The sequence below is a fragment of the Talpa occidentalis genome, unplaced genomic scaffold (assembly GCF_014898055.3).
Source record: "Talpa occidentalis isolate TD23 unplaced genomic scaffold, MPIMG_talOcc4v2.1, whole genome shotgun sequence".
NCBI classification, from domain to species: Eukaryota; Metazoa; Chordata; class Mammalia; order Eulipotyphla; family Talpidae; genus Talpa; species Talpa occidentalis.
The window spans coordinates 54,293,192-54,320,123 of NW_026555331.1; the positions used below are offsets into that span (position 1 = coordinate 54,293,192).

At 34.8% G+C, this 26,932-nt stretch overlaps 1 protein-coding gene across 1 annotated transcript in view; it reads right to left on the minus strand.

Moving 5' to 3' along the window:
- PREX2 (phosphatidylinositol-3,4,5-trisphosphate dependent Rac exchange factor 2) overlaps positions 1–26,932 on the minus strand; it is a 261,162-nt gene that overhangs the window by 47,237 nt on the left and 186,993 nt on the right. Inside the window, exon 35 of the mRNA XM_037505649.2 lies at positions 21,629–21,743. Coding sequence (XP_037361546.1) covers positions 21,629–21,743 — 115 coding nt within the window. The remainder of the gene's footprint in view (positions 1–21,628; positions 21,744–26,932) is intronic.

Sequence of the window (26,932 nt, forward strand, 5' to 3'; positions counted from 1 at the left end):
CGGATTGAACTCGTGCTGCAGCGGCTGTGGATAGCTTCATAGGTTGTGTCTTAACCCGTTGTGCCACCAGGGAGGCCCGATTTTCTTTTTATACTTAATGTTCTGAAGTTTTACCACAAAGTATATGGAAGAGTCAATGAAACTGACAATTGAAAAGATTAAAACAGCCTGACAAAGTGCAATGTTTGAAATATAAACAAAGGAATGCCATCTATAAAAAATGGTAGGGAGATTCTTCAAGGATTCATGGATGGTCTTCCTTTGTTTTTATTTCAAGCATGCAAAATATTCTTTGCCAACATGTTTCAATATTTCATTTTCTTCTGGGTCAAATTTATCTTCAATTGCCAATTTCATTCACTCTCTCATTATGTTAGGCTTTCTCACATGCTTTGGGATTTTGTTTTGCAAGTTCATTCAAAATGGATGATTTTTTATTAAGCTTTAGTTTAGCTTTATTTAGTTTTTTGATGCATATCCATCCTCTCATCATCCTTCTCTTACAAATGATTTTCTGTTCATTTTGTACCCAGAACCAGTTATCTGTAATCAGTTTAATATTACTGATTCAAATATGACATTGTATAGACATCTGGATTATTACTAGCATGCAATTTGGTTCAGTTCTTGTTTAAGGCCATTAGGCTTTATCCTGCCATCTTAAATCCACAAACTCTATATTCTCAAGCAGTAGTATATTCTTCACCCCTTCTCAGAAGTGGAAGAGCCCTTCCCTCCACCCGTTTCAACCAGTGGGCTGGCCCTGGTTCTCCACCTTGTGAAGAATGACTGATTTTTCATTGCCCTGGAGAAGTTGTAACCCTCTCTCCCCACCCCATTCCTCCAGTTGACCAGGCTAGAAGTAGCACAGCCCACAACTTATTACTAGGATTTTTCTTTTGATTTAGGCCACTGATATAAATTGTGAGCTCAGTTGTAGCTTTTACACTTTTTGCCTTCATATATTTTTTTTAAATTAAGATTTATTTATTTATTTATTTATTTATTTATTTATACAAGCACTGGGTACAGTCAGAAGCAGAGGAGGGTGAGAGAATTCACTAAAGACAGAGTGGGGAGCAGAACAGGCAGACAGACAAAATACACTGCTGAGGGGTGCAGCGGGCACAGCAGGAGAGGTCTGTGCGCCATGTGGGACCCTTGCCGTGGCCAGGGATTGACCCAGCACTGCAGAGGCTGCAGGCAGCTTCGCAGCCCAGTGCTCAAACACTGTGCCAGCAGGGGAGGCCCTGCCTTCATATTTTATCAAACATTGTTATATGCTAGGAAAGGAAGAGGTGCTTCAAAGCTGGAAGTCAGCTTAGTCAGTTGAAGTCTTTCCTCAAGAGTTGCTTGATAGAAAAAAATAATGTGATTATGAAGAGTACACAAATCCATGGATAAATTGTTTAGCCTCTAAGAGTATCAGTCTCCTCACTCTTAAAATGAATATTAGTATTGTCTAACATATAGTCAGCATAATATTGAAGGTTAATGGATACATATGAAGTACTCAGAACTGTGGTAAGCAAACTGGGCTCATTCAACAGACAATAACTTAATCAGGTGCATGAAGTGGGAAGCATCTCTTGGAGCAATTTTAGCAATGACAAGGAATAAAATTAAGGCTAAAAAACCCTGCCTTCTCCTAAGAGCATCTAAAATATTTTATGATTATATATAAAACAATTAAATTTAAGATAGATATTTGGAATCTATATGGTTCCATGATCACTATGTAAATAGAGGTTCATATCTCAGGAGAAAAGAAACTTTAAGGTTAAAGTAAAAAAGAATGCCAACTGAAAGGTTTACTGGGTGTATTAATTGTAGAAATTACAGCTTTTCTATACTTTGAGTTGTTTGGAAAGGAAACTATAATGTGAAAGCAGTCTATAGAACATTAGTGTCACCTAAGGAAAACTACCACAGAAATCGTCATGACAGCTGGCTGTGCTCAGCACTCTCCTTGTTTCCTGAAAAAGATACACTTTTTAAAAAAAGTCATCACTGATTCAGCCACTTGAGATCAGGATCATGTCGATATAATTCTGCTATATTGACTTAAATTAACTTGACAGAAATCATAAAATTTTTATTAGGGCAAAATCTTTATAGAAAAAAAAAACATTTAAAGAAGGAAGCCAGCAGAAAAACCTTTATTATTTTAAAATACAGAAACAACCATATCAAGTGGAATCTCATTGAGAAACAATTTTTTCTTCTCTAAGTTGCCATATAGAAGAATTAAAATTAGTAAATTAAGACAGTAAAGACATCTATAACATAACTGCACCATTCAAAATATTCTTAGAAGATAGTGGCTTACTATAAATTCAAAGTTAAATATATTTACAGATATTTTACCATCCTCCAGGGTTACAGATAATCATAGAACTTCAGTATTTTTCAGAATATGACAAACTGTAGACAGGAAATAAATTTCTGATGCACTTCCCTTAATTACAAAAGTCTTGCATTGTTCCTTAATCAAAATTTATGAGAATGTTAATGGTAAAATTGGATTAATGCCCAAAATGACTACAGTTTATTATGCTTTTGAGGTTAGTAAGAATGAAGTCATAGTCCTTTGTCTCAATATAGTAAATCTTATTAAGACCATTTTGAAAGCACTGCTGCTATTTCATATGGGCTGAACAGTGAGTTTCCTTTCATGCTGATATATATCAGGCTTTGTTGTCACAACTTTGTAAATTAACTCTGTCATATAAGATGGATACATTATGATAATATTTTTTCATTTAGTAAAAGTAGAATAAAATACCAATGAAAGAGGTGATAACATTATGTTACAAGAAGTAATATGTATCATTATGGCATATATAATACATATGTGTATATATATAATTACAATGAAACTAGTCTTGGACATTTATCTCATATAACCCAATAGCAAAGACAAATACACAGGTATCAGTAATGCAAGGCAGAAAGTGATAAGTAAGCTAAGAGATATAAAAAGTTATTGAACTAGGAAGGTCATGTAAGAATATGGCATAGTGTTGACTTTGATGATGGAGGAGGTGTGCTTCCCCAGTCTAATGGGGAAGCAACATTTCAAATAGAGGCACCACCATGAACAACATAGCAGATATAAAAATGAATGGGCCAATTTGGCTGAAAAGTAGGTTCATGTAAGGTAGCAAAAGAATGTTGGACAAGTAAGTGATAGCTGTACTGTGAGGAAATTAAATACCAAACAAAGATTTGTAAATAATGTGTTAAGCAGTAGAGAAGCACAAAGTAGCTAATAGCTGTCATTATAAAAGTAAAAATAAATGCATGACACATGAGATATGAAAATTTGGGGAATTTAGAGTGGGAAAAAAACTCAAAAAATGAAAAAGAAATCATTCAATATTCATAACAAGACCATAGTAATGTAAACAGGGAATCGATGTTTGCCATGAGAGAAAGAAAATGAGAGGGGGAAAATTGAGATTAGTTTATGTAGTTATGCAATTTAATGTACTAATTTGAGAATCAGGAAAATGTTTTCTCAAATGTGTAAGGAATGAGGATCGTAACTCTGTAGGATCATGCTAGTGTGCAGAGATGGCCAGTTTTTCATACAAGGAGAGACACTGCAACCGCCTGCAGCAAGATATTTAAACCTATTGATTTTGTCATAGGAGATTCAGAGAAGTTAATCAGTGAAAAATCTGACATTCTTTTTACTTGGCACCTTTCCTTCCTTTTCTGGGCATGTTGGAGGATATCCAATTTCCAAGAGAGATAAATAAGATATGAGTCACTAGTGTGTTATAAGCAAGTACAACAATGAATTATTCTGTTCTGATTTTTGCTGCATTCTTGATTCTTTCAGATCATTACTTAGGAAATCACCTTTATACTTGTTCAAATTTAGAGAAATTTCTCACTTGGCCAGACTCACATATACTTGAAGTAATATTATGTCTTGTCTCAAAATATTCTAAACTGTATCAGGTAGTTTTTGTATTCTAGCAACTATTCTGCATTTCAAAAAGGAACCGAAACAGTATTTGGTCACGTATGGGTATCCATTATAGCATAATGAAGAGATGTCACTGATACAGACATAGTCAGGATATAGAAATGTCACCATAGCAATGGAATAGCAGTTGACTACAGGTGTGAGTATCTCATGAGCAAGAATGTTAAAATATTCTGTCTACCAAAACACTTTTAACTAGAAAAGAAATTCAATGGAAAATTTCATCAAAAGACACTGATCTCCCGTATAAATGAAAATCACCAGACAGGTTCAACCTGTGCCCACATGTGGATAAGAATACATGATGAGTGAGTAGGTGGGGGAATGCTAATTTGCACCTTCATTCCACCCACATTCCATCTCCGTAAGTTTTAGCCTTGAGTTATCTGTGGTATGTTTCACTTAAAATTACATGAAAAAAATCCTAAATAATGACATAAATAAATTTGGATTTGCCTGGCTAGATCTGCCTTTTGGATTATCAAAAGTGGAGTACCTATAAGATTATTGTCATGATAGAATGCCCTATTATCAACGAACAGCTCCACTTATGTTTGAATGCTGAAGGAAAAAAAAAACAGAAAAACTCCTGGAAAATTAACAAGAAATATATGTGATCCCGGAGACATACCCACATTTAAACAAAAAAGGATTTCTCTGATACTTTTCTTATACTGTTGCATCAGGCAACACTGCACTGACAAAGACACAGGAGTCTTGGAGCAGGCTACATGATGCAGGATGCTGCTGAGAGCAAGATCTTGGCAGTTTTTATTTATAGAATAATCATACAGCATCAGCTACGTGCGTTAGGACAGGGAAAAAAGGATGAGTGAAACTCAAGAATGTTATCCAGGGCTTGGGGGAACATGCGTCTGCTGACCATGTTATCAGCTTGATAACCAAGTGCTGTAATCAAAACTGGACCCCATCCACTGGCTATGGTCCTAATGTTATCAACAAGGCATTCCACTGATCAGCTTTTGGGGTCCCTTGTCATATATCGGTCCTCGGCCACCCGGGTGTTCCCAGTCATACCTCAGGATGTATGAGTCGGGAGTAAATTTATGCATCTGTCCTCAGCACCCCAGGTGTTCCCAGTCATACCTCTTGATGCATACCCTTGCCAGAGTGATCAAGCTTTCTGCTCTTGATTGATATGAAAGGCACTTTGTAAGGTTTGGCTCTTATGACTGTGACTGGGCAGTTCTGACCTTTGTATATGAATGCAGAACTGTAGGTAACCATAATGGTGGCTGAATAGGCCATTTAAGTCTAACAGACCCACATGATACCCTGAAAACAAAATGATAGTATCAGGGATATTAGACATACTCCACTATTCTCTATTGTCGTCATAACCTCATATCATTTTTCTTCTTTTTGACAATCTTCAGTAACTTGACTGAATTAAATTGCTATTCTCTGATTTCCAAGCACTGTTTTACTCCACATTGGTTTCTGTTTCTGTTTTCATGAATCTGGTAGGGTGATAATTCCTTTTCTGCGTGCATATATCACAATAAACAATAGCTACTGTAAAAATACTGCATACCACATATGTTCCAATGGAAGCACCATATCACAGTTACAAAAATGAAACCTTTGTGAAAATGGACAGAAAAAAACACATTCTTAAAATTAGAAAGCTTTTCCAAAAATAAACTATCTCAAATATAAAATATCTTATATCCAAAAAATTATTAAAGGAAAGTTATATTTCTATTTTAAACTGATTCTACTTATTTGATAGTGATATCTCAGAAGGTTGACACTTCCATATTGTTATAAATTTTAGACTTAAAACTACCAAAGTCTTATAATGTCTTAATTGACAGTAAATTAACAGGTCAGCTCCTTCTCTACCATATTATTCCCTGTTTTCCTTATTTGACTCCAATCAGCCTTCAAAATTACCTTTAGGGGAAGAAACACTAACTTATAAGGAAAAATCAATTGGGTTACCCTCAGACTTCTCTGAAGAAACACTACAGGTAAGAAGAGAATGGAGTAACATATTCAACAAACTTCAAGACACCAAATGCCAACCAAGAATACTTTGCTGTGCAAAGCTCTCCTTTCTCTATGAAGAAAAAATATGGACCTTCTCAGACAAACAGAAACTCCGGAAATTCATTACAACTAAACCCCTACTCAAAAAAATTCTACAAGAAGTCCTAAAGCCAAAACCAACAGAGGATTGATCAAGAAGAATAGAATAAAGTGAGGAATAAAATCACAAAAAAGACAAACAAAATGGCAAACACAGATGCCAACATATCAATATTAACTCTAAATGTAAATGGATTAAATTCACCAGTAAAAAGACACAGAGTAGCAGACTGGATTAAAAAACAAAATCCAACCTTCTGCTGTCTCCAGGAAACACATTTAACCACAAAAGATAAACACAGACTGAAAGTAAAAGGGTGGAAAACAATCCTACAAGCAAATGGACCAAAAAAGAAGGCAGGAACAGCTATAGTTACAGCAGATGAAATAGACTTCAAATTAAAAAAAGGAAACAGAGACATAGACTGACACTACATTATGATCAAGGGTACACTACATCAAGAAGATACAACACTTGGGCCTCCCTGGTGGCGCAGCAGTTGAGCGCTGGATTGTGAAGCTGCCCACAGACTCTGCAGCACCGGTTCGATCCCCGGACACCAGGTGAGGGTCCCACATGGCACGCAGACCTCTCGTGCCACCCACTGTTCCCCTCAGCAGTGTACTTCGTCAGTTTGCCTGCTCTGCTCTCCCCTCTGGCTCTGGTGAGTTCTCTCACCCTCCCGCACCTCTGACTGTACCCAGTGATTGTACAAATAAATAAATAAATCTTAAAAAAAAAAAAAAAAGAAGATACACTGGTCCAACCAATATGGAGAGCTGTGTGGAGATTTCTTGACCTACGAAACATAGAGCTTCCATATGATCCAGCAATTCCACTCCTAGGTATTTACCCAAAGGACACAGAAACATCAATTCCAAAGAGCACCTGCACCCCTATGTTTATAGCAGCACAGCTTTGGAAACAACCCAAATGCCCAAAAATAGATGACTGGATCAAGAAGATGTGGTACATATACACCATGGAATATTACTCAGCATTCAAAAAAAGATAAACACATGCAATTTGCAGCAACATGGATGGTGCTGGAAGGGATCATGCTCAGAGAAATAAGCCAGAAAGAAAAAGAAAAATACTGGATGGTCTCACTCATAGCAGGAATCTAGAAAACTTAAATAAGGGACCAGGAAAATGAATATCTATAAGAAAGTGAAAATCAAAATCAACAAACAACTATGAACCAGAGACACTCTATGGGTGGTGGGGGGCAGGGAGGAGAGGGATTGAGGTCAAAATAAGGGGGTTGCAATTGTATGGGGAATATAAAAATAAAATTTATTTTTTAAAAAAGAAAATAAAGAATAAAAGACCAATATGAAAAAAAAAGAAGATACAACACTCATTAACATATACTCACTAAATGAAGGAGCAACAAATTATCAGCTCTGAAAATGGACATTAAAAGAAAATACATATAGAAACAAGTTCAACAATCTAGAGGAGATGGACAAATTCCTACAACTCCACAATCACCCAAAGCTAGATAAAGAAGAAATAGAACACTTAAACAGACCAATTACAAGCAGCGAAATTGAAATGGTAATCAAAAACCTCCCCAAAAACAAAAGCCCAGGACCTGATGGATTGACAAATGAATTCTACCAAACATTCAGAGACGAATTAGTGCCTATCCTTCACAAACTCTTCCAAAAAATTGAGAAGGAAGGGACAATACCAAACATGTTCTATGAAGCCAACATTACACTAATACCAAAGCTGAACAAGGACAACACAAAAAAGGAAAACTACAAGCCAATCTCCCTAATGAACACTGATGCAAAAATCCTCAACAATATTTTAGCTATCAGAATCCAACAATGTATCCATAAGATAATTCACCACGACCAAGTAGGATTCATTCCTACAGGGACACAAGGATGGTTCAACATCTGAAAATCAATCAACGTTATCCAACACATCAACAAAAAGAAATATAAAAACCATATGATAATATCAATAGATGCTGTGAAAGCTTTCGATAAAGTGCAACACCCATTCATGATAAAAGCACTTGAAATTCTTGGGATACAAGGAACATACCTCAACATCATAAAGGCCATCTATGACAAGCAACAGCCAGTATCATTCTCAATGGTGAAAAGTTGAAAGCATTTCCATTAAGATCTGGAACAAGACAAGGATGTCCACTCTCACCACTGCTTTTCAATATAGTACTGGAAGTCCTAGCCAGAGCAGTAAGACAAGACAAAGACATACAAGGAATCCAGATAGGAAAAGAAGAAGTCAAACTATCACTATTTGCAGATGATATGATAATATACATAGAGAACCCCAAAAACTCCACAGAAAAACTATTTCAACTCATCAATCAGTTCAGTAAAGTGGCAGGATACAAAATCAACACGCAAAAGTCAGTAGCCTTCCTATACACAAACAATAAATCTGAAGAAGAAGAAATCAAAAAAACCATCCCTTTTATTATCAAAACAAAAAAAATCAAATACTTGGTAATAAATCTAACAAAAGAGGTAAAGGACATATACAAAGAAAACTATAAAACACTGTTAAAAGAAATAGAAGAAGACACAAAGAAATGGAAAGACATGCTCATGGATTGGATGGATAAACATTATTAAAATGGCCATCCTACCAAAAGCAATATACAGATTCAATGCTATTCCAATAAAAATTTCAATATCATTCTTCAAAGAAATGGAACAATTATTGATGAAATTCATATGGAATCACCAAAAACCCTGAATAGCCAAAGCTCTCCTGAAAAAAAAAGAAGGGAATGGAGGCATCACACTCCCAGACTTCAAACTATACTACAAAGCCATAATCATCAAAACTGCATGGTACTGGAACAAGAACAAACATCGAGACCAATGGAATCAAATAGAAAATCCAGAAATAAACCCACAGATTTATGGTCGACTAAGCTTTGACAAAGGAGCAAAGACTATGCATTGGAGCAAAGAAACTTTGTTCAATAAATGGTGCTGAGAAAACTGGGTCTCTACATGCAAAAGAATGAAGCTTGACAACTACCTCACACCATACACAAAAATCAACTCAAAATGGATTAAAGAACTAGACATAAGACCAGAAACCATAAAATACATAGAAGGAAATATAGGCGAAACACTTTGTGATATGCACATCAAAGACATCTTTACAGACACATCACCCAAAGCGATGATAGTGAAGGCAAAGATAAACAGCTGGGACTACATCAAATTAAAGAGCTTCTGCACAGCAAAAGAGACAATAACAATAACAAAGAGAAACCCCACCAACTGGGAGAACATTTTTGCACCCAACACTAATGATAAAGGACTGATCGCAAAAATCTGCAAAGAGCTGATGAGACTCACAAAAACAAAGAAAATAAGCCAGTCCAAAAATGGGCAGAAGAGCTAAAAAGAAACTTCTCTGAAGAGGAAATGCAAATGGCCAACAGGCATATGAAAAAATGTTCAACATCACTTGTAATCAGGGAAATGCAAATTAAAACTACCATGAGACACCATCTTACAGCAGTGAGAATGGCACATATTAAAAAAACTAGCAACAATAAATGTTGTCGAGGATGTGGAGAAAAAGGAACTCTCCTGCACTGTTGGTGGGAGTGCAAACTGGTCCAACCACTATGGAGAGCTGTGTGGAGATTTCTGGACCTACTAAACATAGAGCTTCCATATGATCCAGCAATTCCACTCCTAGGTATTTACCCAAAGGACACAGAAACATCAATTCCAAAGAACACCTGCACCCCTATGTTTATAGCAGCTCTATTTACAATAGCTAAGCTTTGGAAACAGCCCAAATGCCCAAAAATAGATGACTGGATCAAGAAGATGTGGTACATATACACCATGGAATATTACTCAGCATTCAAAAAAGATAAACGCATGCAATTTGCAGCAACATGGATGGTGCTGGAAGGGATGGATCATGCTCAGCGAAATAAGCCAGAAAGAAAAAGATAAATACCGGATGGTCTCACTCATAGCAGGAATCTAGAAAACTTAAATAAGGGACCAGGAAAATGAATATCTATAAGAAAGTGAAAATCAAAATCAACAAACAACTATGAACCAGAGACATTCTATGGGTGGTGTGGGGTGGGGAGGAGAGGGATTGGGGTCAAAATAAGGGGGTTGCAATTGTATGGGGAATATAAAAATAAATTTTTTTTAAAAAATAAAAAAATTAAAATAAAAATAAAGAATATTTAAAGAGCATGAATGGGTATGGAATTATATCCCTTTTTAAACAGGAAAAAAAAAATGAAAATACATACATAGTGGGAGACATTAACACTCCACTCTCACCAATGGACAGATCAACGAGACAAAAAATAAATAAAGACACTAGAGCCCTAAATAAACACACATAACTCATGAACTTAACAGATATCTATATTACACTGCATCCCCAAAAACCCGAGTACACATTTTTCTCAAGCGTACATGGATCATTCTCCAGAATTGATCACATACTGAGCCACAAGACAAATATCAACAGATACATGAAGATCAAAATCATTCCAACTATCTTCTCTAATACAGGCATCAAACTAGAAATAAATCATGAAAAGAAAACAGGGATCCCTCCCACTTCATGGAGATTGAAATTCACACTACTGGAAGGCCACTAGACTAAAGGGGAGATCAAAGAAGAAATTAAAAAATACTTTGAGTTGAACAACAAGGAGGACACCACTTTCCAGAATATATGGGATGCAGCAAAAGCAGTAATTAGAGGAAAACATATAGCAATACAGGCTCACATCAACAAACAAGAAAGAACTCAATGAAATAACATAATCTCACATCTCAAAGACCAAGAAAAAGAACAACAAATAAACCCTAAGTCCAGTAGAGGAAAGGAAATAATAAAAGTCAAAGCAGAAATAAACAAAATAGAAATTAAATAAAAAAACAATCCAAAAGATCAATGAAACCAAAAGTTGGTTCCTTGAGAAAATAAACAAAATAGACAAACCTCTAGCCAGGCTCACAAATTAAAAATGGGAGAAAATCACATATAAATAGGATTATAAATGAAAGAGGAGAAATCACAACAGACTCAGTAGAATCAAAAGACTAAACAGAGATTACTATGAACATTTATATGCAAACTAATTCAACAACCTACAAGAGATGGACAAATTCCTAGAACAATATAATCATCCAAAGCTGGATAAAGAAGAAACAGAACACCTAAACAGACCAATTACAAGCAGTGAAATTGAAGCACTCATCAAAGCACTCCCTCAAAACAAAAGCCCAAGTCCAGATGGCTTCACAAATGAATTCTACCAAATGTTCAGTAGTGAATTAGTGCCTATTCTACACAAACTCTTTCAAAAAATTGAAAAAGAAGGAACACTAACAATTATGTTCTATGAAGCCAACATTCCATTAATACCAAAACCAAACAAATGCAGCACACAAAAAAAGAAAATTACAGGCCAGTCTCCTCAATGAACACTGATGCAAAAATCCTCAAGAAAATCCTTACCAACAGAATCCAACAATGCATCAAAGGGATAATACACAACAATCAAGTGGGATTCATCCCAGGGCACAAGGATGATTCAACATACGAAAATTGATCAGTGTAATTCAACACATCAACAGAAAGAAAAAGAAAAATCATATGATCATATCAATAGATGCTGAGAAAGCATTCAACAAAGTCCAACATCCATTGATGATGAAGCCCTTGAAATGCTCGGGATAGAAGGAACATACCTTAACAAGATAAAAGCCATATATAACAAACCCATTGCCAATATTATTTTCAATGGCGAAAAGCTGAAGGCCTCTCCTTTAAGATCAGGAAAAAGAAAAGGATGACCTATCTCACTACTGCTCTTCAATATAATACTGGAGCTCCTAGCCAGGGCAATAAGATAAGAGAAAGACATAAAAGGAATCCAAAAAGGGAAAGAAGTAAAACTATCACTATTTGCGGATGTTATGATAATATACTTAGAGAACCCTAAAAACCTCCATGGAAGAACTACTCAAAATAATCAACCAGTTCAGTAAAGTAGCGGGATACAAAATCAACACCAAAAATCAGTAGCCTTCCTATACACAATCAATCTGAAGAAGAAGAAATCAAGAAAACCATCACTTTTATAATTGAAACAAAAAAAATCAAATACTAGGGAATAAACCTAACAAAAGAGGTGAAAGACCTGTACAAAGAAAATTATGAAACACTGTCAAAAGAAATAGAAATAGAAGAAGACACAAAGAAATGGAATTCTTCCAATCCTGCTCATGAATTGGAAGAATTAACATTATTAAAATGTCCACCCTACCAAAAGCAATATACAGATTTAACGCTATTCCAATAAAAATCTCAATGACATTCTTCAAAGAAATAGAACAAATACTGATGAAATACATATGGAACCACAAAAAAACCACAAATAGCCAAAGCCCTACTGATGAAAGCAAAGGAGAAAGGATGTATCACACTTCCAAACTTCAAGCTATATGAAAAATCCATAATAATTATAACAGTTTGGTATTGGAACAAAAACAGACACACAGACCAAAGGAACCAAACAGAGAGCCCAGACATAAAACCACACTTATATGGACAACTGATCTTTGACAAAGGAGCAACGAATCTGCAATGGAACACGGACAGTTTGTTCAATAAATGGTGCTTGGAACACTGGACCACCACATGCAAAAAAATGAAACGAGATCCCTCCCTTTAACTATGCACAAAAATCAACTAAAAATGGATAAAATAAACTGTACATAAGACCTGAAACCATAAAATATATAGAAGAAAATATAAGGAAAACACTATAAGACATACATCGCAATAACATCTTTAAAGACTCATCACCCAAAGCAGTGACAGTGAAGGCAAAGACAAACACCTGGGATTACATCAAACTGAAAAGCTTCTGTACAGCCAAAGAGACATTAACCAAAACAGAGAGAGACCCCACTGATTGGGAAAAAAATCTTTGCACTCCATTCCACCGATAAGAGATTGATCACAAAGATATACAAAGAATTCACATGGCTCAACAAAAACAAAATAAACAATCCAGTCAAGAAATGGGCAGAAGAACTTAAAAGACATTTTTCCAAAGAGGAAATGCAAATGGCCAACAGGCATATGAAAAAATGTTCAACATCACTTATAATCAGGGAAATGAAAATTAAAACTACATTGAGATACCATCTTACCACCAGTAAGAATGGCACATATCAAAAAAACAAGCAACAACAAATGCTGGTGAGGATGTGGTGAAAAAGGAACTCTCCTACATTGCTAGTGGGAGTGCAAACTGGCCCAACCACTAAGGAAAGCTGTCTGGAGTTTCCTCAGTCTACTAAAAATGGAGCTACCATACAACCTGGCAATTCCACTACTAGGGATCCACACAAAGGACACAAAAATATTGATTCAAAAGAGCACCTGTACACCTATGTTTATTGCAGCACTATTTGCAATAGGTAAAACCTGGAAACAACCCAAATGCCCAAAAACAGATGACTGGATCAAGAAGATATGGTATATATACACAATGGAATATTATTCAGCAATCAAAAAAGATTAACTCATGGTATTTGCAGCAATGTGGATGGAACTAGAAGGAAATATGCTCAGTGAAATAAGCCAGAAGGAAAAAGAAAAATATTGGAGGGTTTTGCTTATAGCAGGAATATAGGGGAACCAAATAAGACATCAGTGTAAAAAAAAGTAATAACAGTACAAAATACATCAAAGCAAAAATGGACAATTACAAATCAGAGACATCCTGCAGGGGAGGAGGAGGGAGAGGGATCAGAGGGAGGGAGGGAGGAGCACAGGGAACTGAGGTGATGGCGCATGGGTGGATTGGTGAAGGAAACTCTCTGGGGACTACACCTGAGGGTTGGGGGGAAGCAAATACTGTTTAAAAATGAACAATGATGTAAAAAAATTAATATTGAAAAATTACCTTCATAAAGCATAGAAGTAAGCACTTCATTATCTTGATTAACATCATTCAAATTTCTCCAGCACTGAAAGTCTATAATTTGGGCATTCAAAGTCTTTCCTAACCATCTACTAATAGCTTTCCTGTCCCATCTTTTAACTCTTCAGTCAGCCGTGTTCATGCCCCATTCCCCCAACACACCAGCCATGTGAAAACCTCCCTAACTTCTCATATTATCCCCTCTACTTGGAATTCCTTCTCAGCTCTTTCTACTTGGGACTAATCCTTCAAACAATTCTCAAATCACAAGTACTTCCCCAGTAAAACAAATGTACCTCATGTACCGCACTACATTATACCAAGTTGAACTTACTCTTTTGTCTTTGCTAAATTTTATGCTCTCAGTGACCCATTTATTAATATATGTAATCCTGTAACCAAAGACAGTGCCTGACACATAGCATGTAACTAGCACCTGCACTGAATTAAAATTTTATTTCAAGAGATCAATGAAAGAGGAATGCTGTCATTCTAGCCTAGATTACTTACCAAGCAAGAAATAACTCATTTCTCACATTAAGAGCTTCAAGTACAATGTGCACAGTCTTTGTTCAAAGTATACACCAAGGTATTGAGTATGGGGGAATCACTATTGCACTTATAGCTTTTAGTTTTGTTTAAAGAATAACAAAATGACACTTTTTGGGGTATCACTTATGGCAATTAAATGGGAATTGAGGCAAGATATGGGAAGTGAGGTCATCTGCCTCAATACCAACCACCTTGGAGAAGGTATTGATAAGAATTTATTCTCCAACTTACTTTGGAAGGAAAGCCACAAAACCCAACTTCAGATACAAGTCTTTGTGATCAGCTACTCTACCCTTTATCTAAGGCAAATATTAAGACTCTACAAAGCGCCTCTTAGTTAATACTGATTACAGTCAATAATTACTAGCTACAATGAACAAATAAGAAAACCAAGGTTCAGAGATATTAATAACTTGCCCTAAGTAATACAGTTAGTCAATGCAAGCATGAGAACAGCAATCCAAGTCTGGCCACCTTTCCACCTTGTACATTAATGCAGCCACCAATTCTAGATCATTAACCTTCTGTTCTTATTATTCATATCACTGCAGAAATCTCATATTTATCTCAAATCAACTGAAAGTTTTTTCCATTGGCCTATATATGCCATTTGATCTGTTAAGAATATTTTTATTTTCATTTGGTTCATAAGTAATAGAGTGAGTCCTACTACATTTACTAAAATGCTTCTTCTTAAGACTACCAAGGCATTTGTTCATCTATTATCCTCCATTGGATTTTCTCAATGTGTCTCATTTTGGATCTGAGTTCACTAATATCTCAAGTACATTAAGTTCAAAGTTTATACAACTGAAGCACATCTAAGAAGGTTTTTAACTTACATGTGCACATAGTTGCATGAAATATGCTATGAATGGAATAGTAACATAGACTTTTAATTTTAAATGATTAAAATATCTTAATATTTATAGATATAAATGAAAATATAAATTTCAGTATTATTCTATTAAAATATTTTATTTATAAGGTTTCATTATTACATAGTTATGATTATATGCACAGTGATATATGTGCATGCATATATATGTGTGTGGTATATACATACACACACACACACAATTACATATGCAATTACATTGGTTATTTGGCCATACTTTACCTTGGAATTTGATTCAAAAAAACATGACTGATAAATTATTTTGACAGCATTTAAAATGTATACAGATGGGCCTCCCCTGGTAGCACAGCAGTTGAGCACTGGGCTGCGAGGCTGCCCGCAGCCTCTGCAGCACCGGTTGGATCCCAGGCCGCCGGCAGGGGTCCCACATGGCGCGACAGACCTCTCCTGCTGCACCCGCTGCTCCCCTCAGCAGTGTGTTTCGTCAGTCGGCCTGTTCTGTTCCCTGCTCTGGCTCTGGTGAATTCTCTCACCCTCCCACGCTTCTGACTGTACCCAGTGCTTGTGTAAATAAATAAATAAATCTTAAAAAAAATATACACAGATGAACTCTTTTTTTTTTCTGACAATGTGTAAGAGTCTACAAGGTGCATCCACATGAGGGCAAAAAAACATTAGAAAGTTTGATTCAGAGTCAGATTCCAGAGGTACTCTGTTTTCAAGTAGCACTAAGAATCCACTGTTCAGCCCCATTTGCTTTTTCTGTCATTCTGGTATTTGCCATATTTTCTTTTCTAGTTCTATAGCTATGAAATTATTCTTTTTTGGAGAAAACCAATCACAGTGCTTCAATTTCCTTTAAAACAATTTGAAATTCTTCCCCAATTATTTCCCCAAGGCACATATTAATATTGGGATTATTCACTATTTGGGAGAAACAATATAGCACTGTGATAAAAGTATATGCTTCGGAGTTGGAAATATCTAGTTTGAGTCTCGATTCCATCATTGTCAATTGCCGGTATGGGCAATTCACTATGATGTGCGAAGTCTCATTTACTGTTTTGGTTTCGATTGTTACCTTTATGTTAGTGACTCCAGACTACTGGCAGGAACTTCTTGGATGTCAACCCTACATCCAATTTAATTCAATATTTTGCACTCTCTGTCCCAAAGATGCTTCTCCTGTTGTACCACAATATCAGATAATAACCTAGGCACCCAATCCATTATTTCTGTCTCCCTCTTAATACACTGAGCATTGAGTCAAGACTTCTTTTTTCTACATCCCAAATATTTTTAAAATCTATGCCTGCCTCCCTATCTTCATTTCTATCTAGTTAAGATTCTCTTTTAAAAAATGTATTGCAACAACATTTTTATAACTATATATTTGTAGGTTCAGGTATATAGCAATATATAGTTCCTCATCTGTAAATGCTATATTATGTTCTACAATTTTGGGCAATTATGACAATTATTACATGACTTTTCTATCAAAAGCTCAGGGCCCAATCTAAATTTCCTGATGTAGGGGTAAAACTTTGTTAGGATAATTTACAATTATTCACTCACTTTTCATGGTACATCTACCAAACAAAAGAAATTTGAAATGTCAGCAAAAAATAACTGAAAAAGGTTATAGGAACAAACTTCAATGAAAGAGATTTGACTAGTATGCTTTGAATATATATTTTTAAGACTGATTGTCCTTGTGATCTGCTTGGAAAGTCAGCAGAGTTAAAAATAAAAATCAATCTTGGTTCCTAAGCATTAACAATTTTTCCTCACTTAGTATATGCCCCTAACTGATTCTTCAGGGTATGCTTATTTTCTCCTTGACACTTCCAGCTCTTATTTATTCCGAAGTAAATTCTGAGCACAGAGCACTTTGATCTTTCCTTTGCTTTGGTGAAAACAATAGCCTTCCTTAGTGTAGAGATAGAGGTGATTCTCTTTAAAGGTTTCTTTTAAAAGATGATTCTATCTGGTTCTTCTTTTCAGACATAATATCTACTCATTCTCAATAAACAGTATCAAAATGAAGGACTTATTAAAAAAATGTGAGAACTCACTTTTAGGTAATTTAATCTCATTTGCTGCTCTTAAAAATTGCTTTAAATAATATAGATAAAATTGCAACTTCTTTAGAGCAAATGAATTCAGGTGAATTCAGACATGAATAAGTATAGTTCAGAAAAATGAAATGATTATGTACAAAATGTATGTGCATTCTCAGAAAGAAATGGTAGCGACACTTAATAGAATTACAGTATTTTTCAAATAAAGAGAGATATATTACACCCAACAGTGTCATTATAATTTCATTTTCAATTTCATATGATCTGGTCTCATGTGAAATTTATGAACCTTGGCTATGCTGATGAATTTTTGTGAAAGAGATTTCCAACAGAGTCAACATCTATACCCTTCAACTGGCCCAGAATTTTCTGGACAGAAAATGAAGTAGCTGGGATAGTAGGATAAATACAGTAAAATGATAATATCACTAAAAAAAAAAGTCAAATATGTTTCATTTAATCTGATTTCCAATTCAATGAAATCACTTTAAAGGCACTTACTATGTACCAAGCACAGTGAAGAACAGTTACTGAGTAACTCACAAATCAAAATAAAACAAATGAAGTCAAAGAGGTTGTTAAATTTTAAAGAACAGAGTAGTTCATATTAATTCCAGCTGAATTTATAACTGAAGGCTTCCTGAAGGAAGATAAAATCTGAGATGGATCCTAAATACACTCATTCAGCAAAAGGAAATTGAGGAAATAGAGCTGAAGCACGTCTCAGGTGTCTGCTGACTAAAGAACTGAAAGGAAAATAGGTAAAGGAGGGCATATGGATTCTGTCTGCACATCTGCTTCATGACTACTCTTTTCTGAACTTCAGCCTCCATAACTTTGTAATTTTTCCTTCCCCCCTTTAGGATTTTCATACATACTGTTCCTTCAGCTAGAATCTACCCTCCCATGCCTTACCTATAACTCCTAGTCTCACTCCCCCAAACAACATAACCCCACTCTTCTTTGAGATCTCTGTTTAAAAGTTAATTCCTCAAGTAATTCATTCTTGAACCCCTCAACCATCTTCTCATCTTATCCCCTATTAAGACTGATTTCTTTCTTATACACATATGGAGCATCTTCTATTTTCCCTACATATTTTCACATGTTGCTATAAATTATTAGTGAAAATTCAGGTTAATGTTTATCACAAAAAAACAGCCAAAGATTTTTACCAGGCAGCAATCATGTCTACTGTAAGGCCCACGTCATGAAGCCTGGCCGGGTACTTGGTGGGCAGGTATGATTTATGTAATAAACCTAAGTATCCTGCAGTTCAGTTAGATTTACATTACGTGAGAATTTGCGACAGAAAAGTAACTTATATTTTGCAAATGTTAGATCCTTTATATTTGTAGTATATAAAAGTGTAAAAAAAACTTTTAGAAATTATATATTCATTCAACTTTTTTGTATATTTACTTATTTTTTCCTGCTACTCAAGAATCACTTCTCATATAAAACAAACTTTACAACTTTGAAAATATCCTGTGTTCCTAATATAAAAACAGAAGGAAATTGAATTCCTATTTATTTTGTGAGTAGTCTTAGAGAAACAGAAATATGGATGCATCATAAGGTATAAACAATGGAACCTAACTTAAAGACAAAATGGAAAACAAACACAATCATGCTGCAGAGGAAATAGAGAATATTTCCAAATGATTTAAAAGTAAATAACATCATTTCATAATTCTAAAAGCTGAAGATTTATAAAGAAAATAACTGAAAGACAAAGAATGTGTGTGTGTGTATTCTAAAGTTTCTTTCCCTCTTCTCTGACTTTATTAAGTTCATGCTCTTGTTGATTTAAGGTAGTTTTCACAGTTTCTCAGCAACAGAAAAACAAATTTTTCCACTTAAATTTTGGACAACTGTTTGCTATCCAAGCAAGGAATGGGAAGCAGTGTTTTATGAACTGAAGGCTCAGAGGAAAGAAAGAGAGGGGAATGGTGACAGGTACCTAAGACTAGAGAGGGAAGGGTGAAAAAGTTGTTCTTCATTGTTTCATTCTGCTTGATAGCTGTACTTAAAGACAAGAAATGAAAGTAAGTCCATGCAATCCTTCAAATCTATCTCATGCCAGGAGAACATATTCATTGACATTTTTTTCCCTCCAAGGTAGAGAGAAATGATACATTTCATGTAGGTAAAATAAACCCTGAAAGAATGAATAACTGATGGTACAGTATTCAAGCAATTGGGGGCACTTGATAATATCTGATGCCAATACTTAAGTAATAGATTATTTATTTTCAATGTATAATGTTTTCTCCATTTACTAACATGACCTAACATAATACAAAAATTATGGACTTTTAAAGGAAAGAAGTTAATTTAATGATTTAAATCTTGGTCTTACCACTTATTATCTCTGTAAAATTGTATAAGTTCTCCCTAAAATGGAAATGATTATATGAAACTCATAGGCTTATTTAATAATTCATATAATTCATCTAAGCATTGAACTAACTCAATATATCCTTAAAAACTGGTAGGTACTATGACTATAATTATCTTTTCTTTTAAGTAGGAAATTTTTTCTACCTATTCTTGGATATTCTGGAGAAGTCTTGTAATGGAGTCGAGTACACTGTTTCTCCTTATTTGACAGTGAAGTCCACTGGTCTGCTGTGGTGCCAAGACCACCTAAGAAGGGACACAGGACATGAGTCTGGTAATGAGTGCCTCTCCAGGTCCTTTTCTAAATTTCTTGGGGGGCAGTGGGAATAAGGTGTGTGTGTGCAAACACCTCTCTTCTTTTTTGAATGTTACATTGAGATGTGAAGCCATATCCCCCAAATCACATAAATTAATGGCAAATGATTACATCCAGTTAAAACAAAAATTCAAGATTAATTTTTTCCCTGTGAAAGCAGTGAATATATATGCTTTTGAGAACTGGTAATCTACATAGGGCAATAAAAGTGGGGCAGTTCATGAAACTTTTTAGTCAGAGTGATCAGGATCTCCAACAACCTCTTAGGAGGAAGAGAAAATGAGTAATCACAAATGATATTGGGGGCTTTGAAGCTGAGCATTTCAAAAGGTGATAAAATGTGAAATAAAGTAAAAAATTGAAAAAGTAACAGATTGGTATGAGACAGAGGTGGGAAGAAAAAGAATTCATGGTAAAAGAAAGCCCACCCCATTGGTCATAACAAGAACCAACACTTCCTTCATTGGGAATTTTAGGAATGAATTTATCTTAACTATTTAGCCATACCATGCATAAAACCAAAATGGCACAATAATACGGAACTCACCAGTTTATTTAATGATCCATATAACTCATCTAAGCATTGTAATGAACTATTATATGTTTTTGATTTATTAAGGGTTCAGTTAGAACTAAAATATTTTTCTTTTAAAATTAAAAATCGTAATCCATTCATAATTTTAAATTGTGCTATATCAGCAGAGTCATTTATAGCAGGAAAATACAAGTGTTAATAATTTGTTGAAAATTTAAGCTCCGAAATTATAACACATTTCATTTCACTTACGGTGGCTAATTTTTCCTATATTTTTTATTGCACTAGTAAGATTATTTTAGATGGGAAAAAAACAGTAAGTGCAAACATTAATATATACATTTGAAAGTAGGTATTATTCTAGAACCAAGCTGTGTCAAATCTTTTGTGTTGAAAATGTTCTTTCTGGGTACAGGTGCCAGGTATTGAAAGGTACATAGAAAAACCTATTTTTCTCTTAATCCATTGAACCTCCTAGGGGACATCAGTATAAAATATATCAACACATTATTTTCTGGGCATGGTCTCCTAAATATTTAATCTTTTTATCTTCTTCAGAAATGAAAACATGAGTATAAGCATTTTCACACATTTTTATTAATTATTTTTTGGGAAAACTTTAACCCACTAGAATATTTGAAATATTAAACTCAAGATAAGAGGACTTTTTATCAAAAAAAATCACCTTATATATAATAAATAATGTCAAAAATTCTATCCATGTGCTCCTGTGAAAATATGAAAAGAAACTTATCTTTTTAAAAAAATGAACAAGTACATACCTGAGCTTCTGGTTGTATTGTTTGACCTTTTCCAATGAGGCTGTATTTATTTGGGCTTGAAATTCTTCAACTGAAACATTTTCTCTATAATAATATCCTTCCATGCTTTCCAGTGCTGTATAAATAAGTAAGCAAATGTACTTTTCACCTGATTTTATAACCCAATTTTGTCACACTTCATGTAATCTTATTGATGATTAGCAAATGTGTTAAACTATCTTTGCCCAATCCCCATCCCTGTTCTTCTGCTCTTAGAATAAATAACAAGCATTTAGTGATTATCTTTAAGTAGGGAAAGGTAATTTCTAATATAAACTGTTTTCTGTTTTTAAAACATTTGTATATTTTTTTGTGAAGTTAAACTCAAATCTCATACATATTACTTATATGGATAAACAAATATATACATATATGCACCAAATACACTCACATACATATATTACACATATACATATATTACACATATACATACATATGCTTGAGAAGCAGAATTGTATATTCACGTACATAAAAATAAAAAAAAAATGATCTTGCCAATCTCCCTATATGTTCAGTTTCTCTCGTGGTTGCAATTAATTTATAAAATATCAACATAAAAAAATAAGAAGTATAGATAAAGTGAAAACTTAGAATATTACCTCTACTCCAATGGTTAATCTTATCAAATGCAAATAAGCATAACCATATATGACTTCCCATTAATTTTTAGTGTTGCTGAATTAATGCAGATTTCCTTCTTTAATAATAATATTTTTGCTTGTTTCTTTTACCTTTAAAATTTGTGAGGTGCTTTTTTTTAACCTTTTGGAGAGGGAATGAATACATAAAATACAAGACTTCCTAAGGAGAAGTTGGAACAAAAGGAGAGCAATGGATCCAATGGGAATGTAAATTATTTTCCTTGAAAGGTACTACCGATTACTGTCAATTTCAGCAAACCATTTCAAAATTAACAAAGTATTTAATTTTCTTTCAAAACTGTTACATAGAATAGTTTCTAAATTAGATAATAAGGTTTATTTTTCCATAAATTGAAAAAAACTCATCACCATTTATTTTTTGGCAAAAATAAGAAAGTCACTGCTAATTTTAGCTGTGCTATATTTTCTAAACTCGTTAGATTTCTAGAGCACTTGAGAAACAACTTTTACAGTACAGCTAAATTGGAAATTTTTAAAATGATGTTATGGCTTATAATTGAGAAAAGCATCTATGGAAAATTAGGGAGAAAGCTTACTACATTTACTTCAGTACAGGAAATCAAATGTGTGGGCTTATTTCAAAAAGTGTTTATTTGTTTATTCCTCATGACTTGCACATTAATTAGAATATTTGCAATTGGTTCAGTGAACTTTTCATCTTGAATACTCACAAGAAATAGAAGGAAATCTTGATAAAATAACCTTTAAATACATGTCACACTCATTTCCATTAACAGGAAGTTATTTTAAAAGCCAAATATTCCAAGATTCAGTCTTAGTCTTACTTCAACATGAAATATTCTTACTAGTTGTAAAGCTAGTAACCAAAGATCTTAATTGGAGCAAAACCAAATCTCCTCCCTCCTCAGTAGTTGTGTGACCTTGGGAATGTTAATATCTGAGATACTCAGGTTTCTCATTTATGAAATGGAAAATAAAGCATCTACTAATTATGGATATTGGGAAAGAATTAGTGTACTAAGAGGGCTCGTGTAACTACTCATCATTTACTGAGTGTTTTAGGTACTGGGCAATAGGCCAACTGTTCTACAGCAACCAGGTAATTCAATTTTCCATAAGATATAGATTATGTGTGTGTGTGCTTAGCCAAATAGGAAGTTTTGGGAGCTTACAATTCTATAAATATTTTTAAATGAATGCAGAATTAAACAATTTTGCTACGAGTCTTAGAAAAATTTTGTGGAACATGTATGGGGTTGTGGGAAAATTAACAAAAAATGATGAGTTCAGTAACAGAAAGTCAAACCTTCAAGTCAAAGACCAGAAAGAAGAACAATATTGCCTATTGTAGTTGAATAGCTTGGTTATTATTGTTATTAAAAAAGAAAATGGAATGATACTCTACCAACTTATATTTCTATTCTTATATTTTATATTTATATATATTTTTATATATTTTATATTTTATATTTATATTTATATATTTTATATTTATATTTTATATTTTTATATATTTTATATATATTATATATATTATAAAATATTTTATATTTATATATATTTTTTTCTGTCTACTTAGTTCTCATATAATAATATGTAGCAGTATTGCCACATTGGTTGAATAAAAATTTAATTCATTTAAAAGATATGACAATGTTCTGATGTCCAATTGCTGCAAATGTGGCTTATTTTAAAAAATTTTTATTTGTTCTTTATCTCATTGGGAATGTGTTCATTTTTTTCTTTTTTATTGAAATAATATTGCATTACAATATGATATGTTTCAGGTGTTCACTGTTGACAATCAACATATGTATATACTATATTATAATCCTATTTTGATATAGGGTCTTCACAGATGTAATCATTTTACAATGAGATTATACTGGATTTGGGTGTCCTCAAATGACTGATGTCCTTATAAGAATTTGCTTTGAGGAATGGTGCTTCCTATCGCTTTAACTCTGATCCTTTGTGTTTAGAGGCCCTGATCCCCAAAGGGACACAGTTCCCCTAGAAGACAAATCAGTAGTCAAATTGAGCTGTAAGCTACAGCTGTGGCCTGAACACTTTAGGCTCCTTGTGACAAGGTATCAGAGCCCAGGAAGAGAAACACACCATTTTGGCAAGTTTAATTGGTTCTGATTATCATCAGAAAGGAGGGTCATTATTATGTAATAAGGGCAGGAAGGAAAATGTTCGGCAGGCACATAGTTCACTCCAGTCCCTCTTTCTACTCCCTTGTCCAAATTTGACAATAAATAGACAATGAGAAAGACACAGTGACTTGAGGATCAGGCCCCTGCAGGCTGATGGTCTCTGTCATTCTAGAGGTTAGCCACCAAGACCAGTTGAGGTTCAGGCTGAGTGTGAGTTTAATATATATTCTGTGGCAGCCCCGAGACCAGTTGCAGCAATAAGGGCAGTAACTAGTCCCATTAACATTTTCTTCTAAAACATAGTGGATACACTCCTTGACATTGGCCTTAAACATGTTATTAGGGACCAGACTCCAACAGCAAAGGAAACAAAAACAAGAATAAATAAATGGGACTATATCAAACAAAAAAGCTCCGCATAGTGAAAGAAATTTAAGAGACCCTGCTAAGTAGAAGATAATTGTAGATCATATGTCCAACAAGGGATTAATATTCAAAATACATAAGAAACCCACAAAACTCAACTACCAAGAATCAAACAACTTCATTATTAATGGGCACAAGACCTAAACAGCCCCACCTCTCAAAAGAAGACATACAGGCACTTGAAAAAATTTCATCATCTCTTATTATTATGCAAATACAAAGCAAAACAAGCTATCACCTCACACCTATGAGAAAGACTTATTCAAAGGAAAGAAAGAACAACTGTTGGAGATAAAATAACCTTTGCACACTATTGGTGGGAATGTAAATTGGTGCAATCATTATGCAAAGCAGTTTGGAGATTCCTCAAACATTAAAAATAGAAATTCCATATGATCTAGTTATCTCACTTCTGGATATTTACCTGAAAGGTACATAAACACCTATCCAAAGGTGTTTGAATGTTTATTACAGCGTGATTTACAACAGCCAAGAGCTGGAGACAAACTAAGTGCCTGTGAACAGATGTTTGGGTACTCTTTGCATTCCCATTTTCATCTAGTTTAGAATTACTGCTTTATCTCACAAATAGCTTAGGGACTCCAACAGAATAAGTTTGAGACTTGTGGGAAGTACTTATAAATATCAGCTAGATGACTGCTTCAGTGTGATTTATACTATTTAGCAGGTTTGTTGTGCTGCTGTGCAGGCTTTTCTGTCAGGCTGTTTCAGTGTTCCTTACCTAGGAAATGTTTCTCACATTTGTCTGTCTAGATTTCTGTTTTCCTACAGCTCTGGCCCTCAGCAACAAATGTTCCCTAAAGTGTATCTTCTTCACCTCCAACCCTGGAATTCCTGATTTAATAGCACACCCAACTCTATGTGATAACCCATCAGGTAGAATTAGATTGTCCCAAGGAATTATGCAGGCAAGAAAAATGGGAAGAAGGCAATGCACTTGCTTCCTGTTCTAAATATATGGTACCACAGGGCCTCCCCTAGTGGCGCAGTGGTTGAGCGCTGGGCTGAGAAGCTGCCTGCGGCCTCTGCAGCGCCAGTTCGATCCCCGGCCGCTGGGCGAGGGTCTCACATGGCACACAAACCTCTCCTGACGTGCCCACTGCTCCCCTCAGCGGTGTGTTTGGTCAGTCTGCCTGTTCTGTTTCCTGTTCTGGTGAATTCTCTCACCCTCCCGTGCTTTTGACTGTACCCAGTGCTTTTATAAATAAATAAATCTTAAAAAAACAAAAAACAAACAAACAAAAAAAACATGGTACCACAGATGACATTAGGGGGGCTAACTTAATAACCTCCCCAGGAACTATTCAAATTCAAAAATATTTTTTATTCACTTACAAAGACCCATGTACACATGTACAGACAAAGCGAAAGTCTTCAAATAAGTTTCATCCCAGGAAAAGACTCCATTTGGGATCTCTCATTTACCACCACATTCAATTACCCAATTAGAAAATTTCTACTGGGTCTGAATTTCTTGTGCTTCTCTCAATCTGATGAATATTATTAACAGCTAATAATGAGGGCCTCCCTGGTGGTGCAATGGTTAAGTATCAAGCCCTATCAAGCTATCACCTAAGTTCGATCCCCAGCAGGGAGCTAATTCACATGGCTCACAATAGCTCTCCTGTCTTGCCCACCACTGCTCCCCTCAGCAGTGTATTTCAATTGATCTGCCTGTTATGTTCCCCACTCTGTCTCTGGTAAATCCTTTCATCCCCCACCACCTCGGGCCTGCACCCCAGTTCTTATATGCTTAAATAAATAAAATAGATTTTTTAAAAGGAGTTAATAATGATTCTTTGTGGGAACTCCATGAATAAAGAGGAACTCTTGTACCCCCTTTAAATAAACAACTGAATCACTGAGACTTTCAATGAGACAAACTGTTTTCCAGTCTTCTTTACTTATCTGTGACCAGAATAGCAAAAATATTTCCACTGTTGTTAAATCAAATAATTTTCATATCATATTGCTATGAGAATTGTAAAATCTATGTAAAATGCTATAGCATTTCTTTAGATTACATTTTGAAAGAG